This window comes from Dermacentor andersoni, chromosome 3 (assembly GCF_023375885.2).
Source record: "Dermacentor andersoni chromosome 3, qqDerAnde1_hic_scaffold, whole genome shotgun sequence".
In the NCBI taxonomy this organism is placed as follows: domain Eukaryota; kingdom Metazoa; phylum Arthropoda; class Arachnida; order Ixodida; family Ixodidae; genus Dermacentor; species Dermacentor andersoni.
In genome coordinates, this window is record NC_092816.1 from 99,513,300 (window position 1) to 99,537,750 (window position 24,451).

General features: G+C 46.3%; 1 protein-coding gene across 1 annotated transcript; it reads left to right on the forward strand.

The window, feature by feature from the left end:
* Window positions 1-12,006: 12,006 nt before the first annotated feature.
* LOC129387035 (uncharacterized) lies at window positions 12,007-23,783 on the forward strand. The gene is made up of 7 exons (XM_072286865.1): window positions 12,007-12,056; window positions 12,612-13,374; window positions 18,712-18,755; window positions 19,334-19,549; window positions 21,912-22,004; window positions 22,614-23,376; window positions 23,659-23,783. Coding segments are annotated over exons 1-7 (1,884 nt in total). The 5' UTR covers window positions 12,007-12,053; the 3' UTR covers window positions 23,661-23,783.
* Window positions 23,784-24,451: the final 668 nt, after the last annotated feature.

Below are 24,451 nucleotides of genomic sequence, written 5' to 3' on the forward strand. Positions count from 1 at the left end.
TCACGGGAAAAGAAATCTTTGCTCCAGGCTTTCCGCAGAGTTATCCACTGGGGTGGCGTGCCCTTGAACATTATTGACACGGGATCACCGTTTTCTATCATTCCGCAGGAGGTGTACCTAAAGCACAGTCTGAGTTGGCCACGCTTATCGAAATGCAAACACACGCTCAGCTGTTACTTGGGCAAGCTACCCATTGTCGGTGAACTGCACCTTGAAGCCCATTTTGCGGGGAAGCCTGTACCTGCCACATTGATAGTTACAGGCTGCCCGGGTCCCAGCCTTTGCGGAAGGGACTTAATCCAAGCGTTCTCGCTTTTGCCGTCCGGGTTTCTCGCTACGGTTCAATCGACGTCAGCAGATCCCGACAGCCTCAGGACCGAGTTTCCTGCCCTCTTTGAGCCAGGACTCGGAAACATTCAGGGGCCACCTGTGAAATTCCACATTCGAGAAGGCGCCCAACCGAAGTTCCACAAGGCGCGGTCAATTCCTTATGCTCTTCGTGAAAAAGTGAAAACTGAGCTGGACCGTTTAGTAGAGCAAGGCATATTATCACCCATAGCACATTCTTAGAGGGCGGCGCGAATCGTACCAGTACTGAAGAAAGACGGTTCCCTTCGCATCTGCGGTGATTTCAAAACCACAATCAATGCTGCGTGCATAACTGAGCAGTACCCTTTACCAAACATTGAACATTTTCGCGTCGCTAGGTGGGGGATCATTTTTCACAACACTGGACCTTAAGGATGCATGTAACCAACTCCCATTGGATGAGGAGGCGAGGAAGTTGGCCGTGATAAACACTCACAAGGGGTTGTTCTGCTATAATCGTCTTCCGTTTGGAGTTGCCTCGGCTCCCGCGATTTTTCAGCGGCGCATGGAAACGGTCCTGGCCGGTCTTCCAGCCGTGCAGGTGTATTTGGACGATGTATTGATAGCGGAACGTCAAGACGATAATGGCTCAGTGCTTCGGGACGTTTTGCGCAGGCTTCAAGAAAATGGTATCAAGCTGAAGGCCGAGAAATGCCATTTTCGCAAAGAATCAATAGTCTACCTGGGCCATCGCATTGACAAAGACGGCTTGCATCCGCTTGAGAAGAACCTAGCAGCAATACGCGACTCGCCACGGCCTACGAATGTGAGCGAACTGCGCTCGTTTTTGGGTCTGTTGACTTATTATCACCGGTTCTTGCCACACATGTCAACGATGCTCGCCCCGTTGTATCTTTTGCTTGAAAAAGAGCATAAATGGCACTGGGGAACGGCGCAGGAAAATTCGTATCTCAAGGCTAAACAAACACTTCTGAGTTCGCCTGTTCGGACGTATTTCGATCCCAACCAACCAGTGCGCTTGGAATGTGATGCGTCACCTTCGGGTTTAGGTGCCGTAATCTCGCACCGAATTGGAAAAGTGGATAAGCCCATTGTCTTCCGTTCACGCACGTTAACACACGCCGAAAAGAATTATTCTCAGCTCGAGAAGGAAGCGCTCGCACTGGTATTCGGAGTAACAAAGTTTCGAGACTACCTGCTGGGCCGCGAGCTTGTATTGGTCACGGACCACCAACCACTGGTGGGACTTCTACGAGAAGATCGACCTGTGCCCCCAATGGCGTCAGCACGTATTCAGAGATGGGCTCTGTTTCTAAGCCAATATAGCTACCGCATAGAGTACAAGGCCGGCAAGGAAAACGCCAACGCGGACGCGCTCAGCCGCTTGCCCGTGCCGATAACAGACGTTTGTCGATCAGGCACCTTACCAGAATACGTATTGTCTTCAAAGACCCTTGACAGCTCGTTCGTGCCAGCGGATGCCGTACGGGCGCTGACGAACGGAGATGAAAACCTTAGCGCTGTGCAGCACTTTTTACTGAATGGATGGCCTAAACGCTTGTCACCGTGTCACAATCACCTTCAACCTTACTTTTGCAGAAGACTGGAGCTGTCAAACGTAGAAGGCCTGCCCTACTGGGGTCATCGCATCGTCATACCCCGCAAAGCGCGAGTCTCCATGCTCGCTGAGCTACATCGGTCACACCAGGGTGCATCTGCGATGAAAAGACTGGCTCGGGCGCTGTTCTGGTGGCCTGGGTTGGATGGTGAGATCGAAAGCCTTGCACGTTCGTGCATCTCATGTGTACAACCTCAGCCAATGCCCCATCGACAGGTTCCTATCTGTTGGCCAGAAACAGGCACCAAATGGTCAAGGCTTCACATTGATTACGCCGGACCGATAGAGGGACGCATGCTGTTGATAGTCGTCGACTCGCATACTTAATGGATTGAGGCACTTCCCGTCAAGTCGGCGACCACAGAAGTCGCAATCGCGCGGCTTCGAGAATTGTTTGCGCGTTTTGGCTTGCCGCAAACAGTTGTATCAGATAACGGGCCTCAGTTTTCAAGTCAGCAGTTTTCTCAATTCGTGACTGTCAACAACATAACTCATTTACGTAGTGCGCCGTACCACCCACAATCTAATGGTCTGACAGAGCGTGCGGTCCGCACAATAAAGGATGGCCTTCTTAAGCACTCGATGGTGAATGATCTCGAAACAAAACTAGCGCGAGTGCTCCTAGGCTATCGACGTACCCCACTGCCGTGCGGCAAGTCTCCTTCAGAGATGCTGCTGAACTACCAAATTCGTTCGCGCTTGGATACTTGCGTCCCGCCTCTACCTCGAAGTTACTCGCAGCCTCCCAGATTCCAGTCCGGCGACCAGGTGTGGGTGCGCAACTTTGGCCAAGGGAAGCGTTGGCGTCCAGGCATCGTCAAGAGCACAGAGGGTTCACGCCTTGTAACGGTCGACACTCCAGATGGCCTAGCCAGACGTCACTTCGACCAAATTTTCCGTCGCATGCCTGTGTCACCCGTGACCCCAAAAGCGGAGGCTCCCGACTCGCTTCAACCCAGCCCGGACAACAAGAATCGGCCCACGTCCACGCCAGAAGGCCGGTGCAGCCTGGCCACTCCAGAAGCAACTGGCGCTGCGCCTGTTCCTTCGACAACACCTCCAACGTCCCTCCCAGCCGAACAGGCTCTCTGTCCCCCAAGTCCGCCGGTCTTACGGAGGTCTACCCGACAACGAAGACCCGTGCAAAGACTGCAGTTTTAAAAGAAAGGGAGAAGTGATATGAAGTGCTGTGCCACACGTGTCAAACATGATTCGTTCTTTTTATGTTACGTCATAGGCAAGCAGCCTATACATATATAGCTCGCTGTCACTGAAATAAAACAGTGCTGTACGTGCTCTTGGATCGTCTCCATCACTCTGCCACCCGCTACAACAGTATGGAACATGAAGGAAGAATGTCGTCGACGACTTGGGACAGAAATGAGCGCCCACGGTCGGTGAGCAGCTGTCGAGGAGCGCCATGATGAAGAATAAGGTCGTAAAGGAGAAATTCCGCAATGGCACAGCTTGTCGGCAGTGCCTGCGTGATAGCGTATCGTGTCGTGTCGTCCGTAGCTACGGCAATCCACTTTTTCCCAGTCAGAGACACTGGGAATGGCCCAATGAGATCAAGGCCGACGCGGTAGAATGGGACACTGGGAATGTCAATGGGCTGTAGAGGACAGGCTGGTGACAAGGATGGATGCTTGTGGCGCTGGCAGGACTCACAAGCAGCAACGTATCTATTCACAAGGCAATGGAGGCCTGGCCAGGCGAACCGACGCCTAACGCGATCGTACGTGCGAGTTGCTTCGAGATGTCCAGCGGTCGAGGGGTCATGAAGCTGTCTGAGAACAGTGGAACGGAGTGTTTCGCAAACAACCAGTAGGAAATCTGGGCCATCGGAGCTGGTGTTGCGTCTGCATAAGATTCCGTCACGAAGAACGAATAATTGCAGAAACAGAGCAGAGTGATGAGACCGTAGACGGGGGATAATTGACCGCAAATTGGCATCGCGTAGCTATTTGGTGCGTATGTCGATTAAATCGCGCATCGCGAAGACACAGGCGTCCGAATCGTGCCCTTGCAAATCAGGAGGATCCACTGGATGACGGGATAAGCAATCCGCATCCTGGTACAGTCTGCGGACTTGTAAGTGACGTCAAAGCTGTATTCTTGCAGTTTCATTGCCCAGCGACTACGTCGTCCAGTCGGATCTTTGAGGGAAGGCAACCAGCAAAGCGCATGGTGGTATGTGATGACCTAAAAGGTGTGGCCGAACAATTAGGGTTGAAAGTTGCCGTCAGCACAATCTAGTGCGAGGCACTCGCGCTCAGTAATCGAAAATTTGCACTCTGAGGAGGGAAAAAGGCGACTGGCATAGGCGATGACGCAGCCTCTTCCTTGTTGCTGCTGGGAGAGGACAATGCCGATGCGTCGGTGCGAAGTTCACTGGGGGCTGACGGGTCAAAATGGGCCAAGATGGGTGGTGACGTAGGTAAAGTCGTGAGCATGTGAAACGCAATGGCCTGTTCAGGACCCCAAGAAAATTACATTTCCTTCTTCAAGAGTTGCGTGAGTGGACGGGCAACGTCGACGAAGTGCTTAACAAAACCTCGAAAATAGGAGCACAAGGCGACAAAGCTCCGTACGCCTTTAGTAGAACGTGGCACAGAGAAGCCTTGGACAACGGGAATTTTTTCTGGGTCAGGTTGCATGCCTTAGCACTCACAAGGTGGACAAGCACAGTGATTTCGTGGCGGCCAGAACGAAATTTGGCAGAGTTGAGCTGAAGGTCTGCTTGTCGGAAAATTTCAAGCACTGCCGACAAGCGGCTAAATTATTATGGGGTTTTGTGTGCAAAAACCACTTTCTGATTATGAGGCACGCCGTAGTGGAGGACTCCGGAAATGTCGACCACCTGGGGTTCTTTAACGTGCAGCTAAATCTAAGCACACGGGTGTTTTCGTATTTCGGACAAGCGGCTAAGGTGGATTTCAAATGTCGGTGAGAAGACGATGACGTCGTCAAGGTAACAGAGGCATGTTGACCATTTGTATCCACGAAGGAGGGAGTCAATCATCCTTCCAAATGTGGATGGGGCATTACACAGTCCAAAGGGCATCACCTTAAACTAGTAAAGTCCATCGGGCGTAACAGATGCGGTCTTTTCACGGAATTGATCATCGACGCATATCTGCCAGTATCCTGTCCTCACGTCGATAGAAGTAGGCGGAGCCGTGTAGATAGTCGAGAGCGTAATCGATCCGCGGCAGAGGGTAGATGTCATTGCGCGTTACCTTGTTAAAGCGACTGTAGTCTACGCAGAAGCGCTAGCTGCCATCTTTCTTCTTGACTAGGAAGAGCGGTGATGCCCGTGGACTGCGTAAATGTTCATTGACGTCCTTGGTGAGCATGTTGTCGACTTCACTTCAGGCTCTGTCACTTTTTCCTCGGCATTAGACACGCGATAAGGACGTCGTCTGATTGGGCTGGTGCACCCAGTATTGATCTTGTGAGTCACCACAGATGTCTGTCCCAAAGGACGGTCATCAAACTCAAAGATGTCGCGGTAGGACTTCAATATGCGCCGCATATGGGCTGTCTGAGCCCACTGAACATTGGCCCAACAGGCACGTCCACTCTACTACACGTCTTCAACAAGATGTGGGAGGAAGTACATGTTGCTATGAGTTGGGGGATCACTAACGAAGTCCCATTGCTAAGACCTGGAAAAACGCCACTTTCTCTTGACTCCTTTCGTCCTGTCAGTTTAACGAGCTGCTTTTCAGAGGTGATGAAAAAGATGATCGATATTAGACTGCAATGTTGGATAAAATCAAGCAGTTGTCTGCCAGATCAAATTGTTGGCTTCAGAAAACGTAGATGTACAATGGACTGCATATTTGAATTGGTAACGTTTGTTGACAACGAGATTAGCTGTGAGAACATTGTTGTTTCTGTGTTTATTGATATTAAGAAGGCCTTTGGCTCGGTCAGTCACCTTCACGTTCTGCTTGGGCTCTCAACTCTCGGAGTGCATGGCCGAGTTCTCAAATGGATCGCTAACTTCTTGAAAGGCAGAGAGATATATTTAAATACGAATGACGGACAAAGCGACGCATACACCATAAACAAGGGAGTTCCGCAAGAAAGTGTATTAAGTCCACTTCTCTTCAATGCAGCAATAGCAGATTCACAAGCAGTACTTCAAGCATACATAAGAATATCTATGTATGCTGATGAAATTTGCATATGGACATCGAACAAGACTCTAGAAGTTGTCAAACCGGCTGCAGGAAGATTGGAACGCAATAGGTGATTATTTAAGAGAACGGGGCATGAAGACATCTTATGCCAAATCGGCAGTTCTGCCTTTCACAAGCAAAAATGTTAGAAATTTTGGTCTTTCAACAGACGGCCATGAGATCGAGCTGGTTAAGGAACATCGTTTTCTCGGCGTGAATTTAGTCCACCAGCTTCAATGGACTATTCACGTTACCGTCCTGGAGAATCAAATCAGTTGCGCTATAAATGTTCTCCGCCGAATCGCAGGCACGAAGTGGGATGAAACAACTACATCGCTGCTTCACGTCCACTCAGCACTTGTGCGTCAGAGAATATTGCACAAATTATATGCGACGTTCCTCCATCGGCTACAACTATTCCAGACTCGGAGTTTACGAGTAAGCGTAGGAGTTCCGCAAGCTACGTCCAGTCACCTCACTATTGCAGAATCGTGGAAACCGCATTTCACGGTGATTCGAAGCCTGGAAGCGTGCCGACACCCGTTCAGAATTTCTACTCAGCATTCTGCACACCCCCTTCTCTCTCTGATATAGAACTGTCCGGGTGCACAGATACACGCTTTGTTTCAAGAGCATAAATCATGATTCCCACGATCACTTTCTTGGCACTCATACCTCTGCTACCCACCATGGCTTCTGCAAGCGCCGAATATAGAAACATCAATAGAAGGGCTTAAAAAATAAAAGCGTCGTTTCCACATTAGCAGCAAAACAATTAGCGTTACATCACTTATTTGAAAAGTACCAGGAATCTATTTACGTCTACATGGATGGTTCTGTAATCAAAGAAAGCGCGACTGCAGCTTATATTGTACCATCCTTAGAGGTAGAGTACGCTTGTCGTCTTCCCACCCGCCGTGGTTGCTCAGTGGTTATGGTGTGAGGCTGCTGAGCACGAAGTCGCGGGATCGAATCCCGGGCGCGGCGGCCGCATTCCGATGGGGGTGAAATGCGAAAACACCCGTGTACTTAGATTTAGGTGCACGTTAAAACCCCGGATGGTAAAAATTTCAGGAGTCCTCCACTAAGGCGTGGCCCATAATCAGAAAAAGGTTTTGGCACGTAAAACCCCATAAATTAACGCTTGTCGTCTAGGACACACGTCGTCACCAACAATAGCGGAATTAGTGGCGATTCTCCAGCCACTCATTTTATCAAAAGATATGAGACACCAACAAAGTGGGTAATTTGCACGGACTCCTTATCAGCTTTAGCATGTCTTTATTATAGTGATGACAGCCAACCACAAGCACGAATAACATACGCAGTACTGAACAGTTTAACTCGGGCTAATGAAAGGAAACATGAAGTGATATTACAGTGGGTCCCGGGCCATGCTGGTATAGCAGGCAACGAACTAGGGGGCTCATTGGCAAAATCAGCCCATAAAGAAGCGGAAATTCAACTCATCCCTTTATCACCAATGGACACAAGACGGATATTGAGAGTACTAAAGAAAGACTTGTGTATGTCAACATGGTTGAATGAAAACCCTAAGGAATGAATCCTTTATCAAGTGGACCCTCAACACAAACACCAGCTAGATGTGCAACTTTCTAAAAGTATCAAGCCACTTATTCATCGACTGCGCCTTGAGACAGCATGCACCAAACATTTCCTATATCGCATCAAACGGTCTCCTTCCCCGGCTTGTTCCTGTGGCCACGATGATGAGGATGTTCGCCATCTACTCCTCGCCTGCCCCATATACGAAATGCAAAGACGGCAGCTAGAACAAGAGCTACACGCCATTGAGCCTCACCGACCTTTCTCACTCGTAAACCTGCTGGCCCCATGGCCAATGAAATTAGGACAGCGAAATGCATTGAAAGCACTTGAACATTTTTAAGAATAAACAGGCATACTTAACAAGTACTAGGTATTGCACTGAATAGTCAAGCAATGTTACTATAACGTTCTTCTATTATTTGTAATTATTAGTGCTTGTAGACTACGTGCTATACATTTTTTTGTGTGTGAATTATTTTAACAGTGTGTAATTCCTCATCTGTTTATTTGCTCATGGAAGTCTACATCACGGCAGTTTGTGTGTGTTTGCGGCTTTGTTGCGAACTCATTGTGGTGTTACTTGCATTTGATTTTTATACTGTTATGTTCAAGGGAGTATAGGACTGTACTGTGGATTTCTAACCATATGAAGTGATTTCTTTTTATTTTCCTAGGTATTTCTTAGAGTGTTGTTTCCGCCATGAGAAAAGGAGTAGCAGTCACCATTACAAAGTGACTTCGTCTCTGTCTTTTATTTTCATTTCACTAAAGAAAGAAAGGAGGTCAGACGGTATCATTGTGCGAGAAAGGGGAAGTGGTAGAGGACAAAGAAGCGTCGGTGACTAATGATGAAACGGTACACTCATGGATAGAAGACATGTAGGCGAGAGTCATGCCACCTAGGATAAGTTGCGTGCACCAGATAAAGTTTTATATGGGTAGAGACGTTCGATTGCCCCTAACTCTAATAAGGGTGTGAGGAAGAGCGACGTTTTTGGCGAATGAGACGTCAACGATTGGGATCAAGATGTAATCGCTATCGGGAATGGGAGAAAAAGACCGCAAATTCACATATATAACGGCTTGAGGAGGTAGAAACGTCATTCACTGAGCACCAGCGTGGTTGGCGTGCAGTAGGAGCGTCATGGTAGCACGGTAGGTCCAGCTAAAGCAAGCCGGGTCCACAGTCAATAAGAGCAGAATAGGCGTCGACTTTTGGCGGTCTCAAAGTGCTTGCAGTTTTGGATGATGGCATCGACGGTGTCGCAGTCTTTACAGATTACCAGATTGAAGGCATCATCTGCTATGCCCTTTAACACATGGTCATCTTTCTCAGACTACGTCATGCCGTCGTTGGCTTTGTGGCAAAGGGTGAGCTCGTCCTGTATATAAGTCAGGTATGACTCTGTCGCTGTCTGCGTATGAGATACCAGTTCCTTCTTTGCTGCTGTATTTCTACCTGCAGACTTGCCGAACAGGGAACGCATCTTTTTCTTGCAAGCATCCCTGTTCCCAATTTCGTCTTCGTTATTATAAAACCACACCTTCGCTGTTCCTTTGAGGTAAAATATTATGTTTTTCAACATATTATAGTCGATTCTGACGTTTTCAGTCCCGCAGAATGTGCCTGGGTCTCTTACCTGGGCCATGACGATCATTGTCGTTGTAGTCGCATCGGTGGGTGCGGCCCCTCTTCCGCCATCGTGGAGAAAGCCAAACGTCGACTGCTGCGGAGCTCCGTTGTACTATGTGGGTACCCCGCACTTCCCACCAAAATGTCATGGGGATGAGAGTAGCCGAAAGGGACGGGAAACTATATTTACAAAATATATACAAAGAGCTGCTGGCTTGATGGCAGAACAGCAACACAAGCGCTAATCTGATCGTTATCTTCACCGTCTTTCTGGCGTATTCTTCTATGCTCGGCAGGATGTGTGCTTCAGTGCGCGGGAATAGCAAGTAACAATATTTTACTGCATAAATGTTGCTCTTTCTTATCCCAAGTTTCCTGCTCAATGGTTTATTGCGACACCCAGTTCAAACTGTGTCCTCAATTTTGTGGACGTTACATTTTGGAATATCACTTTCTTGTTTATGAAATTTGGCTATTCAGCGAATTCTATCTGATCTCTTGAGTTGCTTTCATGCATTGTCCTTTCTCGAGGCCCTTTGTTATTTGCGACAGCTTACCTAATTGTGGCTTTGGTCCCTTACCTCCAACTTCAACTGCTGGTTTTTAAATTAGTTGAGATGTGGTTTCACTGATTACCTCTACGCGATCTTCATTTTCCAAGTAGAGTGTGATTGTAGCCCAGTTGGTGATTCATGATTATTGGAAGTTATGACACGGGACCTTTTTCTAGTCTCGTGATCTGCCTGCGGTAACTTCCAAAAATCCCAAAGAATGAATTTTCCTGATGTAATTCAGCATATATTTTTTGTGGGTGCCAGCCATTGTCAGTAATCAGGCTCACACCTAGCCCAGTCAATGCTCTTCACGATACTGCGTCTTTAGGTTACCCTGTTTTCTCTTAACTAATATAGGTGTTTCTCTTTACAGGCTCAGATCAGTCTTAGACATCACTTGTGATCACTGGCATTTACGTTAGCTAGGAGCTCTACATTCTGCACAATGCTATGAGCTGAACTTCGTATGAAATCTATGGCATTTCTTGTTTTATATATATATATATATATATATATATATATATATATATAGGGAGAGCCGGCGTCGTGACAGGGCTTGCAGCGCAACCTCTACACAACTCCAGAACTAATTGGTACGATACTGATGCCGACTGCATAGCACTTAGTCCTAGAAACAGTAGGGCCCATATTTTTGTGTCCCTCGGCGGCAAAACAAATGTAGGAACTCGATCTACATCTGCAATAAATTTACTTGATGTCAGAATGCTATGCTTTCCCGAGTCTGAATTTTGTTTGGACGAAGAATTTTCTTTGTTTGCCATCACCGACATCGTCACACAAAATGCGGAAAGTGAAGGAGTTTCTAATAATGTGCTAAAATATTTACTTATAATCTGGCAAAAAAAGGCTACAATGCAATCGTTTTTGTAGAAACTATGCGCCTTAACATACTTGAGCAAGCTAACTTACTGTATGGCACATTGTACGAGTGCGAGCTAGAAGAAAACCAACCCACTTTTTCTCCTCGGCCACGAAGTGCGCGCGAACTTACAGAAGCCACGTATTGGGCATGTGATCACTTAAATATTCAATTATTCTTTCTCTATTGGGTGTGATGAAATCAATGTATTTTTTTTTGATAGAATATTTTTTCTTCTTAGTTTAAAGCAAACGTTAAGTTTCTGACAAACTATTTCTTGCCTCAACCACTCTACAAGCTAAGGAAGGATCACAAAAATGTTGGTTTTGAAAACAGTGATATACACGACTCAAATGACTTTCCGTATTTAACCTTTCCTTTCGGTACAAAATTCAAACCGTAAAAGCGATAAGTAAGGCTTACAGCGTCTGTTCATAGAGTGTTGGGATTATTACAACGACGTGAGTTTTTTTTTCTATATTAATTTCAGCGCACGAAGAAGCCTGGCTGCTGCTTAAGTGAATCGTTGTGATTTCTCGCTGATGTGCACGTCTCGCTGAGTGTCAGCACCTGCGCACTACAGGAGCTGTTTAGATCGAATTCTCTGAAAGCTTCATGCACGACTGGTTATTTTTCCACTCGGATTCACACCGAAGCGCGCATCAGTGTGAGAAATGTCGTCCTGGTACAAATGGATCTCGGGCACGCGTGCTGCCAGCTTTGGCTGTCGCATCTTTCGCATTCATGTCTTGTTCTCCAAGCACATGGTCTCTATCTCGTCAAGCTACATCGTGGCGATATCGTGGCATTCCTTAAATAGTGATTTCTTTCTCTCTGAGTATCTCGCATCTGCCCTCTCATTTTTTTTTACTTGAAATCTTACGACGCAAAACACGATCCTCGGTCACCCTTTCGCGATCATTACTGCCTTGATGCTTCCTGTCCCTCAGCTGTAGCGTGGTCTAGCATAACAGCACGTCTCAATCATTCTTTTTATTTATCAATTCTTTAAGATCTTTCACTAGCGTCCTCGCCGAAGGCAAGGTGTGATGCTTCACAACAGTTGGCCAATGTGCACATTCTCAGCGTACTCGGGTTTTATGCCTTTAAGGAGACGGGCGGAATAACAAAATCATTCGAAACTGGTTTTGCTTTTTCCCCCTATGCTGCATTTTGTGCAGTTTTCCACCAGAAGGCGCCGTGCAGGAACAACTTTTCGTATAAAAGACCACGCGAACAGAGCTCATTCAGCAGTTGGCTCAACAGCAATTCTGAAGTCACCATGGTGAGAAAGCCTTTTCTCCAGATTCTTGAATTGCGAAGCACAGCTTGCGATTATCGCCTGAGTATAGAGAAGCAGCTCATAAATTTTTCGAGCAAAAGTGCATTATGAAAATATACACGCGAAAAGCTGATGGTTGATTCCTTGCTTCAATAGCTAGAATGTCTTATAATATAACGAAAATGTAGCTGAGGGAAAGCTGAGCGGGAACCTTGTCTTCGATTTTCGTGCACATCAGGATATAGCTTGAAAAGCACATTAGAGCCTTAAGTGGTTCCAGGCAAACGTTGCACATCTGTACCCTGCTTTTTCGAATTATTCAAAATATGCGGAACACCAGCCTTAAAGCTTATGACCACAATGTTTTTAATCGATTTGGCTAGAGCTTTAGAAGATACATTCTTCGAAAGTCATATGTGCCTTGTACTTATATCTCGCTTTTTCTTATATCAAATATACAAGAGTGCGCATCATACCTATACTAGACAACGTTATGCAGCGTTAAGTAATCCTCACAAAAGACAGCACCCTCAACAAAAAATGCCCATGAATTTCCAGATCCGTGCCTGCGTCCTCTTGGCTCTTGCCACCAGCGCTTTCGCTGGCTACGCCGGTTATGGCCTCGGTTACGGCCATGGCTACGGTCTTGGCTACGGCTACGGTGGTCTCGGATACGGCTATGGTCTCGGCTACGCCGGCTACGCTCCAGCTGTGCACACTGTCGCTCACGCTGCCCCAGCCGTCGCCACCGTCGCCCACGCTCCAGTCGCCACTTACGCTGCTGCTCGTGTTGTCGCCGCTGCTCCAGCCGTGACCAGGGTTGCTACCACCTACCGCGCCCCAGTCGCCACTTACGCCGCTGCTCCAGCGGTTGCCACCTATGCTGCTGCTCCAGTTGCCGCCTACCACGCCGCCCCAGCTGTTGCCACTTATGCCGCTGCTCCCGCTGTCGCAACCTACGCTGCTGCTCCAGCTGTGACCAAGGTTGCTACCACCTACCACGCCCCAGCTGTTGCCACCGTGGCTCACGCTCCAGTCGCCAGCTACGCTGTGGCCGCCCCAGCCGTGGCCACCTACGCTGCTGCTCCAGCTGTTGCCACCACCACCGTCCACCACGCCCCAGCAGTGGCCACTGTTGCCCACGCTGCTCCAGCTGTCGCTGCCTACCACGCCGCTCCAGTCTACAACTACGGTGTCGGAACCCTTGGTTACGGCGTTGGCCACTACGGCTACGGTCATGGTCTCCTCGGCTACGGTCTGAACTACGGCTATGGTCTTGGCTCTCCCTACCACTACGGTGCCCTCCTCCGCAAGAAGAAGTGTGAGTAGATAATTTATTGATTGTTTTTAAGTATATTCGTTTTAATGTAGTCCGTTCTCCTTTACTTCGTTGCCCCGGAAGGGCCAGCGTTGGTTAGACACAGTAGCGTTGTATTGTTGGCGTCTACTTAATGCATAAACCTGAATTTTCATCGTAGACAATTATGTCACCAGGTGAGAATAAATTAGAAGACAGGGAAACCATCGAACTTGAACATTTGTATGATTTATGTCATAGCGATTCCTAACTGGATTTTCTTTTCCTTTTGCTCTTTCTAGAGACCATCCAACAGCAACTTTTCTGAAGAACAGGAAGAGAAGTTATAGTCATCAACTTCACTCTTGCACCTCCTGCCATAATGGATGCAAGCAAAAAATAAAGTTCGTCCGCACCACAAGCAAAATCTCGCTTTCAATTCCCTTGCCTTTCATTTCACCATATGAGCGGATGCACAAGTATGCTTGCAAGGCGCAGGTTTGTATCTAACATCTGGCTAGGAATGCTAAGCGTGAAGTTCTCTCGCGTTCTTTCTTTTTTTTTTTTTTTTTGGCAGCACAACCACCTTGTACTACCACGGCCCTAAAGTATTTTTTTCTTTAGTTTATGGCACAATGGTTTGAGGCAGCATGACTTGTTTGGCCACGTATCCCTTAGCCATTTCACACATAGCAGGACTACCCTCTTTTCATTAACGATAGTGTTGTAGCATTCAATTTGCCGCACACAAATAGCGAGTAATGCTTTCAGTAGCTCCAATGAAAAATCATTTATGTTCCGAACAGTGGCGTAATGAGCCATACACTTTATCATAAATCATTATTTTAAATACCCGAATAGTCACTGGGAACTGCCAGCATTAGTGTGTACGTATGACGATGACATTTGCGTTTTGTTTTCTACAATATGACGTTCACAGGCACGTTCGATTGTACAATGTTCTGCTGCTGCTATGTCGAAGTTCTTACGCCACCGCGGATAGCAAGTGGCAAATACAAAATTTCTAAAACTTGCTTTCATTCACAAGCCGATGATCTTGTATCCGACTGCTTTCGACGGTGGCGTGTTATCATGAGTCAATGACAGCAGATTCATTCCTGTTCTCATCGTCCATGACCTTTCTTCGTCAAAACAGGTGACGATGTGTAAGGAAAAATTCCCCGCTTCGTGCGTGTTCATAAATAGGTATAAAGGCTTAAATGAATTCGCCAGGATGATCTCTGTTCCAGATGAATCCGGAACTATTTGTTAATTTATTTATTTATTTGTTTCACAATAGCCCTAAATGCCCTCTAGGGTGGGTAAGAAGAAGAACAAAACTTTATTGGTAGAAAGAACTTCATTGCCCCTAAAATGGTGTAATGCCGTGTCGTCTGGCCCCTGTTCCAAGGCACCGCTGGCCCTCGCCATCATTTCTGCCCTCCGGACGACCCTGAGGTGATCCCCGAGGGCGGAGCTGGATAGCAATGCCTCCCACCTCGCTCTCGTATTATTATATTCTTGTTCTTCTGTGTAAGCTGTGCACTCCTATGTTATGTGGTAGAGTGTTGGTGTGCTCCCAAACCACGGGCATATGTCTTTGTATGCTGTTGCGTAGTATATGTGCAATTTATGTAGGTTTATGTATATGTCCATTAGGAGCCTGCGTAACGTCGATAAGTCCACGGCTGAAAGGTTCCTATGCGGGCCTGAGTAGAGCCGTCTGAATTCCCTGTAGTGTTGCAAGATCGCTTTATAACTTGGATCGATGGGTGTCGGATCTTCCACTATGTTGCCATGGGCAGCTCGGCAATTAGTGAAACCTCGAGCCGTCTCATCTGCATGGAGGTTCCCAGCAACACCCTCGTTTCCGGGGCCCATGTTATCGTTTGGTTATACCTGACGTCAAGGTCTCCGCTAATTTCGAAGTATCCGGCGTTATCACATGTGATATAGCCAACCAGTATTTAAGGAAGTGGGACCTTCCTACCTACGTAAATTAGAAAATAACCGAGCCGAAGCGTTATGGATAGGTCTAGTTGTACCACATGGCATCTATATGAAGACAGAATCGCGGAAGAAGGCATCTATCCTATTGAAGTATACCGTTCCCTTGAACCTTATAGTATATGCCTGCGATTCGTTGACGGCGCTCTGTTACATGCGCGCAGACTGCGTTTTCTCATGGGCTATCGCTCGCTAGAGCCATTCATTCCTCCTTGTCTTGCCCCAGCTAAGGCTTCAGACACACCAACATGTTTGTTCTCACCTGCCTTGGTGGTTTAGCGGCTATGGTGTTGCGCTGGCAAGCACCAGGTCGCGAGATCGAATCCGGGCCGCCATGGCCGCACTGAGATGGAGGTGAAATGCGCAGATTCCCGTGTTCCACGCATTGAGGGAGCGTTTAAAATACCCTGGTGGCCCAGCTTTATCCGAATTCCCCCGCCACGGCGTGCCTCGTAATCAAATCGCCGTTTTGGCACGTAAAACCCTAAAATGAAATTTCAATTCATTCAGTCGGTGTTCTAAAGACCATTACTGCAACTCTACTACTCGTCTCAGCGAGAAATAAAAATACACTCATGTGGTATGAGGTCACTAGCGCTATCGAACCTCTGTGAAGCCTGTGCTTCTACTGTGCATGTTTACACGAATGGGTGGACGTCCTATGGGCCCTACACGCTGCCTCGTGTGTCCGAGCTTAGTCGATTCGTGGAAATTAAAAACTCGACCGCGAGCCAAAAGTCAATGGATTCGGCGCCTGCTGCCATAAAAGAAATCAGAACCATTTTGAAATACAGAGCAGTGGGACGGCACAAAAGAAAGGCAGACGAACGCAGGCGCAAATTAACAAGTGATTTTGAAGTTGTTAGTTTGCGCCTTTGTTCGTCTTTCTTTCTGTTGTCCTTCGTTGGCCCGGGCTGACGTATCGAACGTCAGCTCGAGCCAACGTTCGATACGTATAGGCAGTTCCTGGCCCAGTGATGGCCTAAAGTTAACAGCGTGGTTCCAATATTGGCTGTGAAATTCTGATTGCTTGCCCAATGATGGCCTAAGATAAACAGCGTGAATCGAATATTAGCTGTACCACTGTGATAGAGATCCAAGGCTGGCCCTGTTTGCACATTCAACAAACAATATTCGCAGGGCCATTCAAAAAGGCAGGAAATATTGGACCGTCCTTCGCATGGATTTTTCAGCATGTGTTACTAAGCTGGCTTTCTTGGAATAACACAAGGATTGAAGTAAGCAAACGTGTTAAACTTAAGTGACGCTTACAAATGTCATTACAAACTTAAAATATGGAATTTTGAGTGCCAAAACTACAATGAGATTATGAGGCGCGTCATAGGGGGGTGGTGGTGGGTAATTTGTTCTAACCATCTGTGGTTTTTACATTTTACGTCCATGCATAGTACAGGCCGTTTTTCACTTCGCCTTCATCGAAATGCGCCCCCTAAACAGAACAGCCTATGCAAAACGTAGCAAGCAGGGGAAGTCGCGTAACGGGCAAACTAGCACCTGTTTTTTTGATCGTGCATGGGAACATGAGCTTTGCATAAGAAACAATGGTATTGCGCATTTGCCTGCGCATTGCATATTTTGCATGTATGCTTCGCGGCTTTGGAGGATTAGGAATCTGAGGGGAATCTCTAATTTCAGTGCCAAAGAGGCGATGGAACCGTTTTATATTTCATCGAGATGGAGCCCATATGTTATAGTGAAACTTTTGTTTGTTTGTTTAGCATACATGGCATGTTGCGGTGGCATAATCACCACGCTCCTATTCCAATAGATTTGTTTGTTCATGCATGTGTAGTAAGCTCCTTGTATGAATGCGCCTGACAGAAAGAAAATTAGTTTAAAGTTTGTGTTTGTCCGTGTCAACACCCTCTCGTCTTTGCCTATCTTTGGCACGGCGCATTCCGTATTTTTTTTTTTTCGGCCTAACTTTGGGTCCTTCAGTCCCAACTTGCCTCTCCCCCACGCACACACGTGAGCCTGGTCAATGCTATCAATCAAGCGCTCAGACAGCTACAAGCTTCTGTGTCTAATGGACTGCTCTCGCCGGCAAGGCGGAACGCTGCGGCGGCGTCACTAGTGTCTACCTTGTCTCCCTCCGTCGCTGCTGCCTCAAGAACGCGGTCGGCTAGGTCCAGCGGGGGAAAGTGTGGCGTTCACGCCGTTTCCTTCATTCACTCTTTCCTTTCACCCTTTCCTTCTATGCATAGCGAGCACCGACTGGGTGAAACACCACCTGAGTGCTTGCAGTTTTGTCCATTCTAGTCAGCGACAAAATGCTCGCTTGCGGTCATTCCCACTTAAAAGCCTATAGCTTGAAATAGGCAGCAATGTGGTGACCAATTTTTATGAGTGTTAGAATTATTATAGGCGGACAACAAGTAGAATAAAGTCTGCCCTGGTGGCCACCATCTTTTATGTGGGATGAGCTCGGATACACAGAATCATGTATCTTACAATGGTGAGTGCATTTGTTTTGCGCATGTTATAAGTTTTATAAGGAACCAGACGAAGTGAATTAGGAAACGACGTACTAAGTTGTGTGTTTTACAAGCAAGGTTGTTTCAAAGGGCTAAATTCCAGGATACCTTTGCGTTCAAAATTATATCCAGCTGCTCAACGCTTTTTCTTGTCGCTTTTTAATTCCACGATTTGTGTGTACATCACCATTGAAGTTTTAACATTTCTCATGCTTTCGCTGCATCTTTAACGTTGAATTTTTTTTCCATTCATGCTCAGCACTGCATTGATTTTGGACTGCCTAAAGAATGTGTGGGAGCGATTGGAACGTTATATCGCGTTTGCCTGCTATAAGCTTGGGACATTCATGTGCGCATTATAAATTTAGGTTGACTAGAAATTTAAAACAGTTTTTATGTGTAGTGATTACATTTCAAATGTGAAAATACATATTTTTGAGTACGCTTTATTTAAATGAATACAGTTTCACATACCTGTTAGATGGTTGTCGAGTTCCCTGTAGTGGCGGAACGCTGTTATTTGAGGAATAAGCAGGCAATTTAAAATGGAATGATGGTCTTCACAGGTGCTAAATGCTGCTATCGCTGTAAATTAGCACACAACCGAAATAATCACTGAAATATGTATCTTATTTTATTCAGTTCTTGTCTGCGAAAATTTAGGTGCTGATAGATTGCTCGTATAAACCAATCAACCTTCACTGAGCAGAAACGCTGTGAGCCGAATCGACAATTCTTTTGTTAAGTTATGGGATGAATGTTATAAACTGCTGCCGACCCAAGTAATTGGTTAATATATTACTGAATTAGCCCTGGCTAATGTAGAGTGCCTGTAATTACATAGCTCTTTTTATTGCAGCCTTTGAATGGTGCCCGGAGAAGAACACGTGCAAATCTCTGTTCGTGAATTTCACCCAAATTCCAGGTATTTGATTTTATCAAGCCATGCGCGCTGCCTGATCCTGCTAGTCATACCGAGGAACTGCGCTTCTTCTCACTGTTCTAGATCAAGCGTCATTTAAGGCTGGCAGTCTTTCGTTCTTTTCGTATAATAAATGTCTATTTTCCTTGTGTTTCCTCACGGAACTCCTCGGCTTTCACATGAAAAATTTCGCACGAAGGCTGCATTGTGTCTACACTATCTGAAACTAGGCTTTTTCTGCTGTAGCAGGTCTTGGTGCAATTTTTTAATTATAAAGTGCTACGCTGGCTAGGTGTTGGGTGTAAACAAGGCGGACGGTTCCTGCGCATTTCAAGTTTGTGTTCTAAATATTCTGTTACACCTTCTACGAAATAAGCTAGATATGTTGAAATATTTAAGAGTGCTACCTGACAAGTATTTTGCAAGAAAATTTCTTGATACACCATTATGAACTCTCTGCTCAAACTTATATGCTTGCGATATGGCGATTTTTCAAATGAGAACACTGTTACATGCATTTCTCATACCAACATTTCTGATATTTCATTTTATTTTACAGTGCAGGCATCTCCTCCAAGTAATGGGGAAGTCGCTATGGGATGTGGTAGCAAATTCACTGAAACCACCGCGCTATCGTGGTCCCCGGGCGCCTGAACAGCACGCTGTCATCCAAGCCCTGACCAACCTGCCTACACGCCAGCTCCCTGCCCTGAAACCCTTGGCCAGCCCACCAGCCTCGGCACCTTGCCCAATTCCTATCCTGAGGGCACTGCGTGTAAATAAACTGTGTGTACATAACCGAGCGTCACCCGTCTAGGTCCACGGAAAATGCCTGTTTGTGCAAATTTATTCCCAAATAAACTGTCACAAAAGTGAATTTCAGTATTCTTTTATTATAATTTGTAAATATAGTGAACTTCTACTTCTTGACATAATATATTTTTGTCAACCTTTCCTAGCTGCTATTGAGGAAAACGGTATGGGAACAATTCCTAGCAGAAGGTTTGCATTAAGAATGGCTGTCTACTCTAGAGCAAGCGTATCTACAATATTCGTCATACACCGAGCATTGACTCAAAGCTTGCATTATTAATGGCATCGATATGGCTCAGCACTAGTCCTACACTGGCAGCACAATGGCTTCTGCATTGGCTCAAAGCTGACATTAATAATGGCAATGATATGGCTAAACACTGGTCCTATGCTGGCAGCATAGTTGCTGCGGAATTGGCATAACGTTGGTCCAATCTTGGCTTTAACTCTGGGCCAGCATTGGATTGTGTTCCACTTTGCGAATATGCCAACATTGGTTGAAGATTGGTACCAATTTCTTCGAGGATTGGGCCAAGATAGTACCTTTGCAGCTCTACTGCCTGGGTAACTGCCTAGCTATGAGTTATACATCTTGCGCAATGCTAGGGGTTGAACTTCGTATCAAATCTATTGCATTGCTTGTTTCGTGGCAGGGCATCGGCAGGCTCACACACTGTTATGACAGTTTTAGAAGATATACATACATATATATATATATATATATATATATATATATATATATATATATATATATATATATATATATATATATGTATATATATACATGGATTGCCATGGTCGTGAAAGGGCTTGCAGCGCCCCCCTCCGCACAAGTCGAGAATTGAGCGGTACGACACTGATGCCGACTGCATAGCACTTACTGCTTGCAACTGTAGTGCCCATGTTCTTGTGTGCCTCGGGGGCATAACAAATGTATGAACTACATCTACGTCTACAATACATTTACTTAACGTCAGAATTCTATGCTTTCCCGAGGCCGAATTTTAGTAGAACAAAGAATTTCCTTTGTTTCCCATCACCAACATCGTCGGACCAAATGTTGTAAAGTGAAGGAGTTTCTCAAGATGTGCTAAAAGAATTACTTGTAATCTAACAAAGAAAGGCAACATTGCACCTGTTTTTTTAGAAACTGTGTACCTTAACATACTTGAGCAAGCTAACTTACTGTATAGCACATTGTACGAGTGCGAGCTACCACAAACCAACGCATTTTTTCTCCTCGGCTGCGAAGTGCGCACAAACTTAGAAAGCCACGTATTGGGCGTGTGAACACTTAAATATTCAATTATTCTCTCTCTACAGGGCATGATCAAATCAATGTAATTTTTTTATAGAATATCTTTTCTTCTTATTGAAAGCAAAGGTTAAGTTTCTGACAAACTATTTCTTGCCTCTACCAATCTACCAGCTAAGGGAGGATCACAAAAATGTTGGTTTCCAACACAGTAATATACACGACACAAATGACTTTCTCAATTTAACCTTTCCTTTGGGTACAAAATTCAAGCCGTAAGATACATAAGACACACAGCGTCAGTTCATAGCGTTTTGGGATTATTACAACGACGTGAGTTTTTTTTTTTTCAATAGTCGTTTCACCACACGAAGAAGCCTGGCTGCTGCTTAAGTGAATCGTGGTGATTTCTCGCTGATGTGCACGTCTCGCTGAGCGTCAGCACCTGCGCACTACGAAGCAGCTTCGATCGAATTATTTGAAAGCTTCACGCATTACTGGTTATCCAACCCCTTGGATTCACACCAAAGCGCGCATCAGTGTGAGAGATGTCGTCCGGGTACAAATGGATCTCGGGCAAGCGTGCTGCCAGCTTTGGCTGTCGCAGCTTTCGCATTCACGTCTTGTTCTCCAAGCACATGGTCTCTATCTCGTGAAGCTAACATCGTGGCGATATCGTGGCGTTCCTTACATAATAATTTATCTCTCTCCGCAGTATCTCGGATATGCCATTTCATTTTTTTTTACTGAAACCCTTACGACGTAAAAAACGAACCTCGGTCACCCTTTCGCGATCATTACTGCCTTTATGCTCCTGTCCCTCAGCTGTAGCGTGGCCTAGCATTACAGCACGTCTCAATCATTTTTTTTTATTGATCAATTATTTGAGATCTTTCACTAGCGTCCTCGCCGAAGGCAAGGTGTGATGCTTCATAACAGTTCGGCCAATGTGCACATTCTCAGCGTACTCGGGTTTTATGCCTTTAAGGAGACGGGCGGAATAACAAAATCATTCCAAACTGGTTTTGCTTTTTCCCCCTATGCTGCATTTTGTGCAATTTTCCACCAGAAGGTGCCGTGCAGGAAGAACTTTTCGTATAAAAGACCGCGCGAACAGAGCTCTTTCAGCAGTTGGCTCTACAGCAGCTCTGAAGTCACCATGGTGAGAAAGCCTGTTCTTCAGATTCTTGAATAACGAAGCACATCTTGCGATTATCGCTTGAGTATAGAGAAGCTGCTCACAAATTTTTTGAGCAAATGTGCAAGATACACGCGAAAAGCCGATGGCTGATTCCTTGCTTCATAGCTAGCATGTCTTATAGCATAACGAAAATGTAGTTGAGAAAATGTTGAGCGGGAACCTTGTCTTCGATTTTCGTGCGCAATAAACATCAGGATATCGGTTGAAAAGCGCATTAAAGTCTTTAGTGGTTCCAGGCAAACGTTGCACATCTGTCCCCTGTTTTTTCGAGATGTTCAAAATATGCGAACCACCAGTCTTAAGGTTATATGACCACAGTGTTTTTAATCGATTGGGCTAGAGCTTTAGAAGAGACACTCTTCGAAAATCATATGTGCCTTGTACCTTTACCCGATTTTTATTATATCAAATATATAAGAGTGCGCTTCATACCTCCACTAGACAAGGTTATGCAGGGATAAGTAATGACGTAATAGTGTACAAGTCTGATGTCTAATTTACCCTTTATCAGGGATACGTTATCCTCACAAAAGACAGCACCCTCAACAAAAAATGCCCATGAATTTCCAGATCCGTGCCTGCGTCCTCTTGGCTCTTGCCACCAGCGCTTTCGCTGGCTACGCCGGTTATGGCCTCGGTTACGGCCATGGCTACGGTCTTGGCTACGGCTACGGTGGTCTCGGATACGGCTATGGTCTCGGCTACGCCGGCTACGCTCCAGCTGTGCACACTGTCGCTCACGCTGCCCCAGCCGTCGCCACCGTCGCCCACGCTCCAGTCGCCACTTACGCTGCTGCTCGTGTTGTTGCCGCTGCTCCAGCCGTGACCAGGGTTGCTACCACCTACCGCGCCCCAGTCGCCACTTACGCCGCTGCTCCAGCGGTTGCCACCTATGCTGCTGCTCCAGTTGCCGCCTACCACGCCGCCCCAGCTGTTGCCACTTATGCCGCTGCTCCCGCTGTCGCAACCTACGCTGCTGCTCCAGCTGTGACCAAGGTTGCTACCACCTACCACGCCCCAGCTGTTGCCACCGTGGCTCACGCTCCAGTCGCCAGCTACGCTGTGGCCGCCCCAGCCGTGGCCACCTACGCTGCTGCTCCAGCTGTTGCCACCACCACCGTCCACCACGCCCCAGCAGTGGCCACTGTTGCCCACGCTGCTCCAGCTGTCGCTGCCTACCACGCCGCTCCAGTCTACAACTACGGTGTCGGAACCCTTGGTTACGGCGTTGGCCACTACGGCTACGGTCATGGTCTCCTTGGCTACGGCCTGAACTACGGTTATGGTCTTGGCTCTCCCTACCACTACGGTGCCCTCCTCCGCAAGAAGAAGTGTGAGTAGATAATTTAGTTATTGTTTTTAAGTATATTGGTTTTATAAAGTCCGTTCTCGTTTACTTCATTGCCCCAGAAGGGCCAGCGTTGGTTAGACATAGGAGCGTTTTATTGTTGACATATACTTAGTGCGTAAACCTGAATTTCTATCGTAGACAATAACGGCACCAGGTGAGAATAAAATAAGACGAAAGACAGGATAGTCATGGAACGGGAATATTTGTGTGAGTTATGTCATAGCGGTTCCTAACTAGATTTTCTTTTCTTTTTTCTCTTTGTAGAGACCATCCACCTGCAACTTATCTGAAGAACAAGAAGAGAAGTTACAGTCATCAAATTCTCTCTTGCACCTCCAGCCATAATGGGTGCAAGCAAAAAATAAAGTTCGTCTGCACAACAAGCACAATCTCGCTTGTAATTCTGTTCCCGTTCGTTTCACCATGCGAGGGGTAGCACAAGTATGCTTGCAAGGTGCAGTTTTGCATATAGCCTCTGGCTGGGAATGCTAAGCGTGAAGTTGTTTCGCGTTCTTTGTTTGGCAGCACAACCACCTTGTATTACCATGACACAAAAGTATTTTCTTTAGTTTAGGGCATAATGGTTTGAGGCAGCATGACTTCTTTGACCACGTATCGCTCAACCATTTCACACATAGAATGGCGATCCTCATTCCATTAACGATTTTGTCGTAGCACTAAATTTGCCGCACACAAATAGTGAGTAATGGTTTCAGTAGTTCCAATGAAAAAAAATAAACATTTATGTTCCGAAAAGTGGCATACTCAGCCCTGCGCTTTATCATAAATCATTATTTTAACTACCCGAATAGTCACTGGGAACTGCCAGCATTAGTGTGTACGTTAACGATAACATCTGCGTTTTGGCTTCCAGAATATGATGCTCACAACCACGCTTGATTATACAGTGTGCTGTTGCTGCTAAGTCGAAGTACTTCCTCCATCATGGTTAGGAAGTGGCAAATACAAAATTTCTGTTGCTTGCTTTTATTCTCAAGCCGATGATCTTGTACTCGACTGCTTTTGACGGTGCCGTATTATCATGCACCAACTACTG

Bases quoted from the DNA above. Each gene is read 5' to 3' on its own strand.
- LOC129387035 (XM_072286865.1), top strand. The intron at 13,375-18,711 runs GTGAGTAGATAA...TTTTTATTGCAG, and splicing joins CCTCCTCCGCAAGAAGAAGT to CCTTTGAATGGTGCCCGGAG. The intron at 22,005-22,613 runs GTGAGAAAGCCT...ATGAATTTCCAG, and splicing joins GCAGCTCTGAAGTCACCATG to ATCCGTGCCTGCGTCCTCTT.